This window comes from Bubalus bubalis, chromosome 15, assembly GCF_019923935.1.
Source record: "Bubalus bubalis isolate 160015118507 breed Murrah chromosome 15, NDDB_SH_1, whole genome shotgun sequence".
Lineage (NCBI taxonomy): Eukaryota > Metazoa > Chordata > Mammalia > Artiodactyla > Bovidae > Bubalus > Bubalus bubalis.
This window is the reverse complement of record NC_059171.1, coordinates 66,297,876-66,316,346: the sequence shown is the minus strand read 5'-3', so window position 1 is coordinate 66,316,346 and position 18,471 is coordinate 66,297,876. Positions and strand designations below refer to the sequence as shown.

The following is an 18,471-nucleotide window of genomic DNA, read 5'->3' as shown; positions in this document are numbered from 1 at the left end:
TCTTTGCAACCCCATGGACTGTAGCCCGTTCGACTCCTCTCTTTGCTCATGGAAATTTTCCAGGCAAGAATACTGGAGTGGGTTGCCATTTCCTCCTCCAGGGGAGCCTCCTGCCCCAGGGATTGAACCTATACTTCCTGTGTCTCCTGCATTGCAGGCAGATTCTTTACTGATGAGCTACCTGGGCAGCCCTTGATTGTTGTTATTGGTTGTCAAATAAAAATACTTAAGATTGGAATCATATTGTTATGGACTCTATTAAAAAGGCGTTTATTTTGTGACCTTCTTTACAGAAAGTCTATATTCTAGGCACAGCAGTAGAACACACATCTACTGGAGTAGGTTGCCGTACCCTCCTCCAGGGGATCTTCCTGACCTAGGGATTGAACCCATGTCTCCTGAGGCTCCTGCATTGTAGGAGGATTCTTTACCACTGACCCACTGGGGAAGCCCATAAATAGTCACACAGAGTCGGACACGACTGAAGCGACTTAGCAGCAGCAGCAGCAGCCCAAATTTACAGATGGGGGAATGGAGTCCAGAGAGTGACAAGGAGAAGCTGAATATGTATGTCTAAAGGGAGACAGTCACAATGGCCACTCCACTTGTGCAAGAAAGAGTGGACACAGGAGGCTAAATTCAAGTTCCGGCTGTGCCTCCAGCCAGCTGTGACCTTGAACAAGGCATTTGACCTTTCTGGGCTTCTGTTTCCTCTTCTCCAAAGCCAGAAGGGGCTTCATGCCCTCCAGTTCTCCCATCCAAATTTCCTCCTGACCTTGACTGAAGGTCGGAACTGCCAGGTTGCTCTGAGGAGGTGAGGAGGCTTTAGCAAGTTTTCTTGCAACAACTCTTGTACTTAATATATTTGTGCTTCTACAATCTCCGAAGGAGGTAAAGACATTAAAGAAAACATTAAAACAAGCCTTTGCCTTTCCCTTTAGACTTCTTAGTTTAAAAAAGAAAAAGATTTGTTTCAGTGATTAAAAAAAGAATCCTCCAGTAAGTTTTAGAATCGGCCCAGCATTTCAGAACACAGACATCTTTGGAGAGGAAGCGGTCTGGCTAACATCATAACAGAAATGAGATGGAGATAAATGCATTGTTTCAGGGCTTGGAAGCAACAACCAAAATAAGAAGATCCAGTTACAAGACTGAATCGGTGACAATACATCCGTTTGCTTCCAGCCAGAAAGATCAGTAAAGACCTTCTGTTTTCAAAAGGCATGGACTTTTTTTACTAGCAGCAATAGAATATAGAGCCCGCTGGGGACTGGGGACAACTATGGGTGGCCTTAATAATTATATTCCTAAAGAAGTGAATGTTGATTGAACTTTTGTGAATCAGATCCTATTTTAATTGCAATCTAAAGGGTAATCTAAGCAAAAAAAAAAAAAAAAAAACAAAAACCCATTAGTAAAACAAATGATCGTCACCAATTTCCCTAGTTCTGTAAAATGAGTGTTTTTCCCAGGTGAGGATTGCGTCCAGGCACCTTCCCAGGCTGGATAAAGAAAGGAAGGTGGCTGAAAACAGAGTGTCTTTGGTGAAGCCCGGTCAGCACAGCCCTGAGACACTCACCACCGCATCACTGTCATACAGCTCCACCACCACTAAGGGCGGGGATTCTGCCAGCTCCTTCTGGTCTCCGTGCAGCACCAGGTCATTGAACAGGAGCATCTGGTTCCAGGTGGGGGAGAGGGTCTCAGGAATGACCTGTAAGGTGGGGCCAAGAGAAAAGCCAACACTCACTCTATCGAGTTGGAAGGGGCTCTGGGAAGGGTAAAGAGGACATATCCTTAACATCACTGATCACTTGATCAACATTCAAGCAACAAAGGAAATTAACATACGACTAAGTACTGGGTGCTAGGCATGCAGACTCCCTGCCCTGGAGGAGCTTACCTAAGTTTCATGAGTAGTACCCCACCTGATTGCCACCCTATTTGCAAGCATGAGTGTAAAAGTGAAAGTCACTCAGTTGTGTCTGACTCTTTTGCGACCCCATGGACTGGAGCCCGCCAGGCTCCTCTGTCCTTGGAATTCTCCAGGCAAGAATACCGGAGTGGGTTGCCATTTCCTTCTCCAGGGCATCTTCTCTCCCCAGGGATTGAACCTGGGTCCCTGCTTTGCGGGAGGACTCTTTACCGTCTGAGCCACCAGGGAAGGCATTTGCAAGCATAATTCCAGCTTAATCCTCACAGTGGTGCTTCCATCATGACACCAGCTACCCTTCACTGAGCATGTATTGTGTGTTGGCTGCGGTGCATCACACTGTCTCACTCAAACTTCCCAACAATTCTGGGAGGTGGAAACATAAGCCAATGCTCACTTGTCCAGAGTGAGCACGTGGCAGAACCAGGATTTAACCTGGATCCTTTGGCCCAAACTGCTAACTTCATCCATCCTCACCAAGTAGATGCTAATATTATCTCCATTTGGTTGTTCTTGTTGTGCTGTCATGTCCAACTCTTTGTAACCCCATGTCCGCCAGGCTCCTCTGTCCATGGAATTTTCCAAGCAAGAATACTGAAGTGGGTTGCCATTTCCTCCTGCAGGGGATCTTCCCAACTCAGGGATCTCTTGCATCTCCTGCATTGGCAGGCAGATACTTTTACCACTGTGCCACCTGGGAAGCCCAATGAAAGGCTAAACTGAGGATGAGGGAGATTTAGTGATTCTTCATTTGTTAACAAATAAAATTGTGTCATCAAATACTCAAAAGCATATTCTCAAGTTAATATTCCTGTGGAATTCTACTGCTGTTGGCTACTTAATCTGACTGTATTGAACCGACTAGGGTCTTCAAAATAATCCTTACCATTTTGCAAGACATCATTCTTTCCTCCATAGCAAATTGTGACAGTGGAAATTAGCTGCACCCATTATGCAGATGGGAAACCAAAGGACAACCAAACTACATAATTTGTCCAGAACCATGAATGTCTCACCAGAAGTGGCTCAGTGCTCCCTGCCAGGCCATCCAAGCAGTACCTTTAGAAGGTAGGGTGTGATGGACTTGCATCCTCTATTTTATTGGATGTTTGGAAACATGCCATTTTCACAGAGCTAGAAGCTAGGCCTGCTTGCAGGATGTGTAGACTTTGCAACTAGGCAAAAACTGTTGCATTCATACGTGAGTACTGGAAAGAGGCCAGTCACAGCCTCCCAGGCAGTGCAGGCAAATGGATGATTTCACAGCATAATGCAGACCACACAGCGGCTGCTGGATCCTGAGGAAATTTCCACTGCGCACCACTCTCTCTAGGAGGGAGTAGAGAGAGCCTCTGGCCTGAACTAACTAACTGCTTAGGCTCCAAGGTCCAAATAAAACTGTCATCTCAGAGTTTTACATCAAGAGCCATTTCAAGTCATGGCCTTAAATCATGTGCACTGTGATCACGAAATAATATTTTTATTGCTTTTTATGTGATCCATAAAAATATCGCACATTCCACAACTTCCTTCCTTGCTTTTTTGCCTTTGGAGTATTTTATGCCTCTCACACAGTGAGGTTTTGAACATTATGTTCCAGAGAAAATCTTAATTCTTTGGACAGGAAAAGAATGGCTTCCACCAACTCACAAACAGAAGTTACAGCGTTGCAATGCTAAGTTCCCCTGTGAAGGTGACTGACATCACAATAACCATGTTTTCAGGTTGCTTTTGAAAATAAAAATGTGATCATTTTTGTAGGCTGCCCCCAAGAGCGTGATACCAAAGCAATTTATGATTCTCACAGCATCTTTCCTACAGAAATGTTCTGATGGCTTCCTTGGCACTTGGGGCTATAATTGCTGCTTGGTAAGATTCCAGAGGCTAGCATTCAATCTTTCGTTCATTATGTATCTATTCCTTCAAAGCGCTGGCACAGTGTCCAGTATCACATGGCATCCTGTGCTGAGTGGGTGTTCGATAGCTACTTGCATGAACTAATGAGTGGGTATTGCCTTGTCCCATGAGTGAAAGGACCTGTGGCCACCTTTGAGAGGTACTGAAAGGCTCATCCGAGCAAAAGTACATTCTTCCACTTTGTAACCGGGAAGGGTTAAATTTAAATTTACACTGGATCTGCTTCTTTGACTTTAACCCTTTTTTGTTATTATAAACATACATAATGGCTTGCTTCAGGGACACAACCTGAGCCCTGCACCTGGCAAGGACTCTAAGGAAATGAAACTAACACATCCCCCTATCTGAGACTTGCCATTCTAGGGGATATTTGCAAGGATTGAATAGTCTTTTTACTTTGTTTCCTCGCCTCTCCCCATCTCTGATCCATAAAACCACCTGGCAACCAGGCCCTGACAAGACGGTTGTTTTGAGGTGATAGCTGCCATCTTCTCATCAGCTGGCTCATCGATTAAAGTCTCTTCCGTTCCTCAACCCCTCGTCTCTAGGATTCACTGGCCTGTCATGCAGCAAGCAGAGCCAGCTTGGATTCCATAACAACTTCTCTGCCAAGGTGAGCACAACTCACCTCACTTTCTCAGGGCTTCCTTCAGAGGTTATGCTTATAAAAACTGGTTCAATGACATTGCTGGAGAGATTCTAGTAACACTGAAGTTTAACACAGAAGGAGAAGGGGACAACAGAGGGTGAGATGGTTGATGGCATCACTGACTCGATGGACATGAGTCTGAGCAAGCTCTGGGAGCTGGCGATGGAAAGGGAAGCCTGGGGTGCTGCAGTCCATGGGGTCGCAAAGAGTCAGATATGACTGAGCAACTGAACTGAACTGAAGTTTAACTCTTTGAAGAAGGAGTAAGATGTCATGGATGGAGTGTGGCTTTAGTCTCAGAGACACCCCTGGAATGGAGCCCTGGTTTCACCATCCACCTATGTCCTACTTGACCAGGTGATTCAGCCCCTCTGAACCTTAGTCTTACTCACTTCAATGGAGTTAGTACCTACCTTGTAGAATTGTTATGACCATTGTCTAAGATAAAGCATATAAAGTGTCTGGCATACAGTAGGTACTCAATAAGTGCTTATTGCCCACCCCCTAATCAACCCCAGCCACACACATTTATAAATGAGTGAACATTTATTGACTACCTACTGCATGCCAGTCTTGGTCACTGGGTAACTCGTGTCTTAATAACAGACCACCTGTTCCTCAGGACTCAGCAACCACCTGTTTGAAATCTCAGCTTCCATGCTCCCCACCTGCTAAGATCCCTGTCTTTCTCCTCCAAGCTCCATCTTAGCCACACAGTCTCCCTCCCCTTCTATCCCCAAAGTCTTTCTCTTTGGGAGCTGTCTCTCATTCCCTTTGCTCTATCACCACAAGATTTCCAAGTTCCACGTCCTTGGTGATGTCTGGAATAGCTGGATTTCCAGTCTGAATTATTTTGTACCATTAAGTCACATATAAGGGGCTTTCCATGTGGCGCAGTGGTAAAAAAAATCAGCCTCCCAATGCAGGAGATGTAAGAGATGTGAGTTTGATCCCTGGGTTGGGAAGGTCACTTATAAAGGATTTGCTGCAGAACCCACCCTTCAGAGTCAGTTTTCCTTGAGCAACACATTCAGACACGTGCTTACAGGTGAATGGTGGACCAGCTCAGCTATGACTGTAGGGCCCCTAGCTCAGCCTTCTCCACCTACATGCATGAGCTGGGCATGTCACACAAAGACTAGTCCCACGGAGGCAGCACACACTGAAACAGGAGAGGGAATCTAGAACCCTTTCTTTTTTTTTTTTAGTTTTCTTTTTTTTTAATATAAATTTATTTATTTTAATTGGAGGCTAATTACTTTACAATATTGTATTGGTTTTGCCATACATTGACATGAATCCACCACAGGTGTACACGTGTTCCCCATCCTGAACCTGCCTCCCACCTCCCTCCCCGTACCATCCCTCTGGGTCATCCCAGTGCACCAGCCCCAGGCATCCTGTCTCATGCATCGAACCTGGACTGGCGATTCATTTCACATATGATATTATATATGTTTCAATGCCATTCTCCCAAATCATGCCACCCTTGCCCTCTCCCACAGAGTCCAAAAGAGTGTTCTATACATCTCTGTCTCTTTTGCTATCTCTCATACAGGGTTATTGTTATCATCTTTTTAAATTCCATATATATGCGTTATTATACTGTATTGGTCCAAAATGGAAGCAAAGTGGTTAAGCAAAATGACTTTGGAATTAGACCAACATGGGTATCCATCTTAGCTCCACAGGTGTTAGTCACTCAGTCGTGTCCAACTCTTTGCAATCCCATGGACTGTAGCCCACCAGGCTCCTTTGTCCATGGGATTCTTCAGGTAAGAATACTGGAGTGGGTTGCCATGCCCTTCTCCAGGAGATCTTACCAATCCAAGGATCGAACCCAGTATTGCAGGCACATACTTTTCCGTCTGAACCACCTGGAAAGGCAACGTGAAAGTTGCTCAGTTGTGTCCGACTCTTTGTGACCCCATGGACTACCTTGACCCAGGGATCAAACCCAGGTCTCCCGCATCGCAGGCAAATTCTTTACCAGTTGAGTTCCCAGCATAATTTGGCTCTACCACCTTCTATTAATAATTAAAGCGTCTCCAAGCCTTACCTTCCCCATCTGCAGACTGAGGACACTAGTTCAGTTAGTCAGTCAGTTCAGTCGCTCAGTCGTGTCCAGCTCTTTGCGACCCCATGAACTGCAGCACGCCAGGCCTCCCTGTCCATCACCAACTCCCAGAGTTCACTCAAACATCCATCGAGTCTGTGATACCATCCGGCCATCTCATCCTCTGTCGTCCCCTTTTCCTCCTGTCCCCAATCCCTCTCAGCATCAGAGTCTTTTCCAATGAGTCAACTCTTTGCATGAGATGGCTAAAGTACTGGAGTTTCAGCTTTAGCATCATTCCTTCCAAAGAACACCCAGGACTGATCTCCTTTAGAATGGACTGGTTGGATCTCCTTGCAGTCCAAGGGACTCTCAAGAGTCTTCTCCAACACCACAGTTCAAAAGCATCAAATCTCTGGTGCTCAGCTTTCTTCACAGTCCAACTCTCACATCTATACATGACCACTGGAAAAACCATAGCCTTGACTAGACAGACCTTTGCTGGCAAAGTAACGTCTCTGCTTTTGAATATGCTATCTAGGTTGGTCATAACTTTCCTTCTAAGGAGTAAGCATCTTTTAATTTCATGGCTGCAATCACCATTTGCAGTGATTTTGGAGCCCCCAAAAATAAAGTCTGACACTGTTTCCACTGTTTCCCCATCTATTTCCCATGAAGTGATGGGACCAGATGCCATGATCTTAGTTTTCTGAATGTTGAGCTTTAAGCCAACTTTTCCACTCTCCTCCTTCACTCTCATCAAGAGGCTTTTTAGTTCCTCTTAACTTTCTGCCATAAGGGTGGTGTCATCTACATATCTGAGGCTATTGATATTTCTCCCAGGAATCTTGATTCCAGCTTGTGTTTCTTCCAGCCCAGTGTTTCTCATGATGTACTCTGCATATAAGTTAAATAAACAGGGTAACAATATAGAGCCTTGACATACTCCTTTTCCTATTTGGAACCAGTCTGTTGTTCCATGTCCAGTTCTAACTGTTGCTTCCTGACCTGCATAACAGTTTCTCAAGAGGCAGGTCAGGTGGTCTGGTATTCCCATCTCTTTCAGAATTTTCCACAGTTTATTGTGATCCACACAGTCAAAGGCTTTGACATAGTCAATAAAGCAGAAATAGATGTTTTTCTGGAACTCTCTTGCTTTTTTGATGATCCAGTGAATGTTGGCAATTTGGTCTCTGGTTCCTCTGCCTTTTCTAAAACCAGCTTGAACATCAGGAAGTTCATGGTTCACATATTGCTGAAGCCTGTCTTGGAGAATTTTGAGCATTACTTTACTAGCGTGTGAGATGAGTGCGATTGTGTGGTAGTTTGAGCATGCTTTGGCATTGCCTTTCTTTGGGATTGGAATGAAAACCGATCTTTTCCAGTCCTGTGGCCACTGCTGAGTTTTCCAAATTTGCTGGCATATTGAGTGCAGCACTTTCACAGCATCATCTTTCAGGATTTGAAATAGCTCCACTGGAATTCCATCACCTCCACTAGCTTTGTTCGTAGTGATGCTTTCTAAGGCCCACTTGACTTCACATTCCTGGATGTCTGGCTCTAGGTGAGTGATCATACCATCGTGATTATCTGGGTCATGAAGATCTTTTTTGTACAGTTCTTCTGTGGATTCTTGCCACCTCTTCTTAATATCTTCTGCTTCTGTTAGGTCCATACCATTTCTGTCCTTTATCGAGCCCATCTTTGCATGAAATGTTCCCTTGGTATCTCTAATTTTCTTGAAGAGATATCTAGTCTTTCCCATTCTGTTGTTTTCCTCTATTTCTTTGCATTGATCACTGAAGAAGGCTTTCTTATCTCTTCTTCCTATTCTTTGGAACTCTGCATTCAGATGCTTATATCTTTCCTTTTCTCCTTTGCTTTTCGCTTCTCTTCTTTTCACAGCTATTTGTAAGGCCTCCCCAGACAGCCATTTTGCTTTTTTCCATTTCTTTTCCATGGGGATGGTCTTGATCCCTGTCTCCTGTACAATGTCACGAACCTCCATCCATAGTTCATCAGGCACTCTATCTATCAGATCTAGGCCCTTAAATCTATTTCTCACTTCCACTGTCTAATCATAAGGGATTTGATTTAGGTCATACCTGAATGGTCTAGTGGTTTTCCCTACTTTCTTCAATTTAAGTCTGAATTTGGCAATAAGGAGTTCATGATCTGAGTCACAGTCAGCTCCTGGTCTTGTTTTTGTTGACTATATAGAGCTTCTCCATCTTTGGCTGCAGAGAATATAATCAATCTGATTTCAGTGTTGACCATCTGGTGATGTCCATGTGTAGAGTCTTCTCTTGTGTTGTTGGAAGAGGGTGTTTGCTATGACCAGTGCGTTCTCTTGGCAAAACTCTATTAGCCTTTGCCCTGCTTCATTCCATATTCCAAGGCCAAATTTGCCTGTTACTCAAGGTGTTTCTTGACTTACTACTTTTGCATTCCAGTCCCCTATAATGAAAAGGACATCTTTTTTGGGTGTTAGTTCTAAACAGTCTTCATAGAATCATTCAACTTCAGCTTCTTCAGCGTTACTGCTGGGGCATAGGCTTGGATTACTGTGATATTGAATGGTTTGCCTTGGAAACGAACAGAGATCATTCTGTTTATCCTAAACCTTTGGGCTGCAGTTAGATATAGACAAAAATGCATATAAAAAGCTTAGCATTGTGCTTGGCACAGATGTAGTTTTCAATAAATGACAGCTAATATTATTATTAATAAAAATTAGGTACTTGGTTCAAAAGTATGAAGTATCCAGGATTCAGCAGAACTTGTTTCCCTTTTCAAATGATTATTTGATAAATAAATGTCATCTGTCCCTTTGGGAAAAGAAGTGAAAGTGTTAGTGACTCAATCATGTCCAACTCTTTGTGACCCCATGGACTGTAGCCTGCCAGGCTCCTCTGTCCATGGGGATTCTCAGGCAAGAATACTGGAGTGGGTAGACACTTCCTACTCCAGGGGATCTTCCTGACCCAGGATTTGAACCTGTGTCTCCTGCATTGCAGGCAGATTCTTTACTATCTGAGCCACCAGGGAAGCTTTTTGAGATGTAAGTCTAAATCAAATGAAGAGACCATACAGAGATGAAAGATAGAAGGAGAATTACACATCAGCTGAGGGAACTCACTCAAACTCCCTGCCCCTCCTCCACCCTCCAGCCCTGAGATCACCTCTAAGGACCTGGAACTCCAAGCTGTGCAGGCAGAGAAGGCTTCCAGGGAGCCCCCTTTTGAGAATCTCCCTTGCTTCTGGTGGCAAGCCTCAATGGCAATATTAACAATCAGTTACCCAGGAGCTGTTATAAACAAGACACTGTCCTGGGTGATGCACCCTCTTGGAGGTAGATACAATACCACCATCCCTATTTTACAGAAACAAATACAGAAATGAATAAACTGAGGACAAAGAGGATTTTGTTTAAGGTCACACAGCTCATAAATGGAAGGGCTCAGGCTTGAACCCAGGCACTAGGGCTCTCAGTTCAGTCGCTTGGTCGTGTCTGACTCTTTATGACCCCATGGACTGCAGTATGTATGCCAGGCTTCCCTGTCCATTACCAACTCCTGGAGCTTGCTCAAACTCATGTCCATCAAGTCAGTGATGCCATCCAACCATCTCATCCTCTGTCGTCCCCTTCTCCTGCTTTTAATCAAGGGCTCTAGATTCTATACTCCTAATCGCTATAGTATGTAATGCCTCTCAAAACACAGGGAAGAGAAAGGAGTCTGAAATCTTCAAGTTTTCATGATTATTCGCTAAATGAGGATGAAGTCACCTTCCTTCTGAGGTCTCTCCTGACTTTCCTCCCAGGCAGAGCCAACCCTTCTCTCCATGTGGCTCTTGGGGTCCAGTACCATGGGGTTTAGCATAGTGCAGCCAGCTCATCTGCCAAAGAACTGCCCAGCCCCACCCAGATCCTACACTGTGCAAGCTCAGAGTCTGGTGCCCCAGCTCCTCTGAGCCCAGCCTAGGAGCTGGCACAGAGCAAGCACTCCTCACTCCTCCTGAGCTGGTGAAATGGACAAGATGCACTGGTGAAATGGACAAGATGCTAGTTCATAGGATGATCTCAATCTGTGTTGTAAATCAAAACACAGTCTCCCAGGTTACGGCCTCAATTTGGAAAGAAATGTCAGCCCTCTTAAAATAAGCCAAGGGAATGGCCACTACTTATCAATCTCTTTGTACACTTAACTTTTTGATTCTTCTCAACAGTCCTATTTTAAGAGGATAAATGGAGGTTTAGTGAATAAAGGCAGCTGGAGAGTAGATGAAATAGAATGTAAGCTCAGGGCTCTCTGTGTCCTAATTCTGTCTTAACTCCCAGAGTTAGGCAAAGCCTTTACTGAGCTCCCCTCCCTCAAACAGTGAATCCTCAGAGAACAGAGTAAACCCTTACAGAACACGATTTCACAAGAAAAGCAGCCTGTTGGGCATGTGCTGATTAGGGCCTCTTTTCACATGTCAGCGCTCAGTGCACAGGAAAGGAAGAAACCAGAGGAAACAGGCTTAGATCCATCTCCTTGAATCCTCATAGCATCCATCAGGAAGCAGTATTTTCTAGACACTGAATTGCAGAGGGGTTAAAAGTGTGCTAAGACCCCCAGCTGGAAATACAGAGTCTAGGGCTTCCTGACAACAAAGCAGAAAAGCTTTCCTCCCCACCGAGACCCCTCAGTAGAGACTACAGCACAAGCCTCATGCCAATTGTGCTGTTTTCTCATTCATTCGTTTTCCCACTGAGATGGGCATTGTGCCCATAACTGAAGGAGGAGCTGAGGATGCCAGCTTCCTTCCCTCCTCATCCCTCTTTCCTCCCCCAGTCTGCCTTTGCTTCGGGTACTTGACCTCTTGGCTTCAGGACAGCAGATCATATAGGATCAGTAGACCTTCCCCACATCTGTTCTTCCTTGCATCCATGTTTTTGGGTCTAAAATACCTACACATCTAGAGACACAAGTATTTGCAATGTGCCCTTTTTTTTTTTCTCCCTTTTCTTTCCTGGGGCCTGCTGTGGCTCAGCAGTGGGCTGCAAGGAGAAAGCAGGTGGGCTTCCCTGGTTACCTTTGTGGTCTGGCAGTGGGAAAGGAATGTGACCTTAGCAAAAGGGTCTGAGAGTCCATTGCTATCGGCTGCGATGAGGCCCCGGGCTTGGTACACGTGAGCTCTCAGCTGAAAGATGTGACGATCTGTGGACAAATAATGGGAAGGGGTGTGTATTAGCAGGCTTCTTAGGATTGGTGAGTGTGAGTGGGTGGGTGCCTGTGTGTGCTGTGTGTCTGTGGGTGCATCCAGAGACAGATGAGGGAGACCACGAGCACCGACAGCCGCTGAGACCAAAATGGTCACAGGGCAGATGGGGGAAGAGGTCGTGGTCGTGGGTACTTTGGCAACGGGCATTCTCCTTGCTGCTTTCACCACATTTTGGGTTTTAATCTTCATAACACCTCGTGAAATATACATCAGTATCTTCATTTTCTACATGAGGGAAATGGCTCACAAAGAGGCTAAGATACATTTCCAAGATTGCACAGCTAATGCCAGAGCCCGGATTTCATTTCTCTCAGGTTACAAAGTCCAACTCTCTTTCTGAAATATCATGGTGTTTTGAATCTACATGCAAAATGGAAACAGATTCACAGATATATTAATAGAAAACAAACTTGTGGTTACCAAAGAGGAGAGGGACAGAGGGAGGGACAAATAAGGGCCATGGGATGAACCAATACAAGCTACTATGTATAAAATAGATAAGCAACAGGATATATTGTGCAGCACAAAGAATTATAGCCATGTTATTTTATAATAACATAATGGAATATAATTCAGCAAAAATACTGAATCATTATTCTGTACACCTAATGATATAATATTGTAAATCAACTATACTTCAACTAAAAAATAAAGTACCATATTTTATCTCTTAGTAATTCTCCTGTTTCTGGTGTGTGTGTGTGTGTGTATAAGAAAGGGATGGTTCCACAAATTGTCTTTGCTTCCATAAACTCAATAAGGGAGGGGAATTTGGGGGAGAATGGATACATATGTGTGGCTGAATCCCTTTGCTGTCCACCTGAAACTATCACAGCATTGTTAATTGGCTATGTGTGAATGGCTGCTAAGTTGCCTTAGTTGTGTCCGACTCCTTGTGAACCTATAGACTGCAGCTCACCAGGCTCCTCTGTCCATGGGATTCTCCAGGTAAGAATACTGGAGTGGGTTGTCATGCCCTCTTCCAGGGGATCTTCCTGACCCAAGCACCGAACCTGTGTCTCTTATGTCTCCCGCCACTGGCAGGCAAGTTCTTTACCACTAGTGCCACCTGGGAAGCCCAATAGTCCAATATAAAATAAAAAGCTGTTAAAAAATAAACTCAATAAAGTCTTGAGCCATCCATCCACCCATTCAGCCAGCCAAAAGCATTGTGAGTGCCTATAGTGTACCAGGTGCAGTTCTGGCCTCTGAGGCTTCTGAAGCAGCTAAAAGGGCCCCCACCCTTAAGGAGCTCCAGGGAGGAGACAGATGATAAGCCAAGTACATCAATTCATGACAGGAGCTGGGGCTGAGTGTCCTGCAGGAGATATAGGCAGAGGACATGGGAGGTGAAAGGCAGGAGTGAGCACAGCTGCTCGATGGGCTGGGCAGCAGAGAGAGGGCTGCGGGCAACGGCGGGCAGACCAGGGGATGGTGGGGACCCCAAGGAGGGGGTGACTTAATCATATTCCTTGGTCCATGGACTTAGTGATCCTTGACGCATGGCCTCTCTTGTTTTTTATATTCATTTGTTGCCTTTAACTCTCTTACACAACAGAACTCCTTAAAAGGGACGGTAAACAAAGAAATGTGCAGTGGATGGTTTAGGAATTTCCTGATTGGGGTATGTCAAGAGAGGGCCCACGTGTTCCTTAATAGGCTACATCAGTGGCGCATCTCTCAGCTGGGGGGAACTTGAGAATGGCTCATCCCCCGAGAACGCCCACCAGCTCCCCCCAAAGTGCCTAAACCCCAGAATGTTAGCAGAGCCCCCAGTGCAGCCACATAGACAGGACCCTGCACAACTTCAGGAGGCGACATGGACTTAGGCTAGGTTTTTGTTTTCCTGAAACCTTGAGTCTTACCAGCTCTGTTCCTTAGACTAGTAAAGTGGCTTCCTCTTTGCTTTCATGCTTAGTCCACCTCTGGGCTACGGCTCATTTTCCACGTGTGCTTATTAAAGGCACGTCTGATGGCCCCCTCAGAGGGCCAGGATCAGCTCTCACTCGGCTCTACAAGCCCTCACTAGTTTTCCCGCTGTGCCTTCCATATGCAGGGGCAAACTAATTATTGGTGTTATTGGTTGAATGGATATGTTCTGAAGCATTAAATGAATGAAGAGACCAAATTCTCCAGGAGGTGTGGAAAGCGGCCAAAGCCATCAATGTCAAGGCACAGCAGAAAGAGTTTATTAGGGCACCCTGTGAAAAGAACATGCTTCCGAGGATCAGAAAGCTTTGGGAAAAATCTCTCCTCTCCTCTGAATTTTGAATAGCTGGGACAGCAAATATGTCCAGGTACTTTGGGTCTCTAGAGATAGTGTCTATAAAAATAAAAAGATAACTTGATGTGGATGTTTTCACCCAAAGATGAAAACTCTCTAAAGACAAGATGGGAAGCAATGGAAAGAAAGAAGAGTTTGGAGATAGTTTACTAGCTGGGTAAAGTGAAAATGTTACTCACTCAGTCATGTCCAACTCTTTGCAACCCCATGAACTACAGCCCGCCATGCTCCTCTGTCCATGGGATTTTCCAGGCAAGAATACTGGAGTGGGTTGCTATTTCCTCCTCCAGGGGATCTTACCAACGCACGGGTTGAACCCCTGTCTCCTGTGTCTCCTACGCTGGTGGCAGATTCCTTACTTCTGAGCCACCTGGGAAGCCCTTGCCACTGAACTGTACAATTAAATATGATAAAAAGAGTGTGTTTTATATTATGTGACTTTCACCACAATAAAAAAATAGAAGAATTATGTGAAAATGTAAACATGATGGCACTCATTGAAAATATCTGTACAGAAAAAGGGATTACATAGACCATGCTGAATTTCTAAAAGTAGCCAAGTAAAGAACCAAAGAAACACGAGTGACCCCAGTGATATCAGTTCCTATTGGGTCATTACTGGAAAACATAAACGCCTGCTCTTTTTGGGTCAAAACCCCAATGCCATGTAAAAGAAAATCTGCTTCAATTCCACAGATCCTATTAGCACAAGAATTTACTGATGTTTCTTTAAAAGACATCTGTGCTTAAAATACAAACTCAATCTGTATTGTCCACCTACAAAGAAACTCATTACACTCTATTAACAGAAAAGTGTGTACTCTAGATATGCTTAATGACTTCATTCTTTTTAAACGGACATCGGAAGGTCAGAAGGAAAATTTAGATATTGTATTAAGAGAGGCAAATAAGTTGATTCTGTGCAAGTAACTCACGCATTTCACCTCTCCTTACTGTCTTCTCAGAAGCCCACCAGAGACAGCTCATGACCCTCTTGGCCCAGTGGGCATCATACCTTGGTAGAGCAGGTTGGCTGGTGGGTGATGGGTGCCAGCCACTTTGGAGGACATTTCTGCTTCATAGCCTGCTGGCAAGTTGCTCAAAATGGCATTAGAGTGTTTGGTGGAGCCCAGCCACAGGTACACGTCGATTTTTGCTTGTACTGACCAACCAGCCGGCCGTTTTCCAGGAAGCTGGGGAAAGGTTACAAGGAAGATTGTCTCATTAGTAGGAACCAAATGGGCCTCACTCTTTGAGCTCCTTCCCTGGGGCTTGTATAAAAATGAGACCAATGACCCTAGTTGGCACAACACATGATTTTAGAGAAGGACCCAGGTTTAATGGGCCCTGAAGTTTAAACAGGCCTTGCATGAAGCACTTACAAGCCCTGGATCATTTAAACCTAACAGGCAATGGCACCCCACTCCAGTACTCTTGCCTGGAAAATCCCATGGATGGAAGAGCCTGGTAGGCTGCAGTCCATGGGGTCGCTAAGAGTCAGACACGACTGAGCGACTTCACTTTGACTTTTCACTTTCATGCATTGGAGAAGGAAATGGCAACCCACTCCAGTGTTCTTGCCTGGAGAATCCCAGGGACGGGGGAGCCTGGTGAGATGCCGTCTATGGCGTCGCACCGAGTCGGACACGACTGAAGCGACTTAGCAGCAGCAGCAGCAACAGATAGGTGTGGTTATTGCCTCTATTTTAGAGAGAAGAAAACTCGGGCTCAGAAAGGCTAACTATAATAAGTTCCTAAGATAATACAGCTCTTTTTTTTTTAACTGAAAGTGTTCATTTTACTGAAAATCTTCAATGTCTTATACACCAAACATCAACAGGCTTAGCAAAGCTTTTTGTATCCATCATTGGCTTATGCATCATTCATGAAGAAAGTGTCCCGGATCCAATTAACTGACTAGCTGATCCGAATCTTTTGGGTTACTCAGGGAAGCCATTTCTAGTGCCTGAGATCACTCAGCTTTTCAGGGACAGAGCCAGGACTCGAATTAGGGGGAGATGAAATCAGATCTGGGCTCTGGACCGTGAACCCACACAGCCTGCCTCTCCCCACACTGAGCTGAAATCTCCCTTCCCAGAGCTTCCAATAGCCTAGAGTTTCAGCCATAGCCTCTGCCTCTTTGCTTCATTCAGAAAAACTCAGACGCTCCTCCCATAGGTCAGGCCCCTGTGGGCTTGTAGGAACCTACCTGCCTTATCACATCCTTTCTACCTGGCTGGACACCTCTCCTTCCTTCATCCTTTCTTCACACAGTGTGATTTCAAATTCCCTTACTGCCCTGTTTTCCCTCTTTGAATGCACTCAGATTTGAATTTGTATGTTTATGTGTGTGCCAGTTTGAGTGCTGTGTATACACAACATACATGTTGTGCATGGGTGCATGCGTGCTCAACATGTGAAGGACACAGCTCAATGTAGAGTGGCACCTTTATTTCCACCGGGATTGGGGGATTCCTTTGGTCGGGGACCCCCTGGAGAAAGAAATGGCAACCCCCCTCTAGCATTCCTGCCTGTAGAATCCCACGGACAGAGGAGCCTGGTGGGCTACAGTCCATGAGGCGGCAAAGAGTCAGCCAAGACTGAGTGACTAAACCATCACCAACATCCCATCTAGGGAGTCCCAGGCCCCAGACTCAGCCATCTTCAGTACTTCCGGCCATGCTTGCATTCTGAAAGTGGCCACCTCTCCAGACTGTTGACTCTTCTAAAGTGCCTCTTCTGTTTCTCAGGCGTTCCCATCAATACACAATTCCCCTTTCTTCTGCACCACTTCTTTCCCCTCGAGAGTCACAAAATCCCACTAGGAGAGGCTACCACTTGCTCTGACAATTTCGCAGGCACTTGTGGAAAGCCCCAGAATCCAAATTGCACCTGGTTGTTCGCCTGCCTTCCTATCTTTCTCTGTGAGTTCCCCAGAAAGATTCTAAGCAACCCAACTCAGCAACTGCCACCAGGTGTCACCAGACCTTGCAGAGGGAACAGGGCCAGAAGGGCGTCTCAAGGACTGAGAGACAGTCCTGGGTCTCTCTTCCAAGAGCTCACATCTAGACAAGGAGGCTGACCTGCATTCACTTATTCAAAGTCAAGTGTAAGAGAGAAGATGCCATTGGACCAGAGAAGAAGCAGCAGGCATTTCCACCCTTTCTTTAAGACTCTCATATTCCATATCTTTGTACGGTGACTAGACTTAGCATAGTGACCATTTTGAAATGTACAGAAATATCAAATCATCACATTGTATAACAGAGGCGAACATAGTATAGTAGGTCAATTATACTTCAAAAACAAACAGAGAAAAAGAGATTAGGACTTCCCTGGTGGAGCAGTGGATAAGAATCTGCCTGCCAATGCAGGGGACACAGGTTCAATCCCTGGTCTGGGAGGATTCCACATGCCTCAGAGCAACTGAGTGCATGAGCCACAACTACTGAGCCCACGTGCTGTAACTCCTGAAGCCCACGTGCCTAGAGCCTGTGCTCCACAACACGAGAAACCACTTCATTGAGAAGCCTGTGCAAAGCAACGAAGACCCTGCACAGTCAAATAAATACATATGTACATAATAAAAAAGAAAAGAGAGACCAGATTTATGGTTACCAGAGGCAGGGGGTATGCAAGGGGGATTGGATGAAGGTGAAAGGGTACAAACTTCCAGTTAAAGATAAATAAATACTAGGGATGTAATGTACAACATGATAAATACAATGAACACTGATGTTACATATGAAAAAGTTAGAATAAATCATAAGAATTCTCATCACAGAAATAAATTTTTTTATTTCTTTAATTCTGTATCTATATGAGGTGATGCATGTTCACTAAATTTATTATGATAGTCACTTCAAGATATATGTAAGTCAAATCATTATGCTGTATGCCTTAAACTTGTACAGTGCTCTATGTCAATTATAGCTCAATAAAACCGGAAGGAAAAAAAAAGACTCACATATTCCAGTGGGTTTTAATAAGTACTTTGGGGTTGGATAATAGAGAAGGCGTCCCAGGAAGAGGAAAGTGCCTGAACAAAGCTACAAGAGCAGGATCTAAGAGTGGTGCTAAGGGCTGACGTTTACTGAATGCTTACTCTATGCCAGGGATGGATCTGCTGAAAGCTTTCAGCAAAGAAAGAGCTGAAACAGAGAATGACACAGACGAGGCTTAGAATCATGCTGAGTATATGGAGGAGTTTAGATTTTATTCTTTAGGGAGTAGGACGTCATTGTTTATTCAGCTTTAAAAAGACAAATAAGGTCATTTTGCTGTTAGTAAGAGAACCATAATTGCAACTCAAAATTTTTAAAATTATAAGATAAATAACTCTCCATTCATCACTTCTACAATAATAA

At 44.8% G+C, this 18,471-nt stretch overlaps 1 protein-coding gene across 2 annotated transcripts in view; it reads right to left on the bottom strand.

Moving 5' to 3' along the window:
* The window catches only part of FER1L6 (fer-1 like family member 6), a 175,548-nt gene that overhangs the window by 65,280 nt on the left and 91,797 nt on the right, over positions 1-18,471 (bottom strand). For both annotated transcript variants that reach the window (XM_044928802.2, XM_025265468.3), the window contains 3 exons: positions 15,120-15,297; positions 11,632-11,756; positions 1,580-1,714 (listed from right to left, as the gene is read on the bottom strand). In XM_044928802.2, coding sequence (XP_044784737.2) covers positions 1,580-1,714; positions 11,632-11,756; positions 15,120-15,297 — 438 coding nt within the window. The remainder of the gene's footprint in view (positions 1-1,579; positions 1,715-11,631; positions 11,757-15,119; positions 15,298-18,471) is intronic.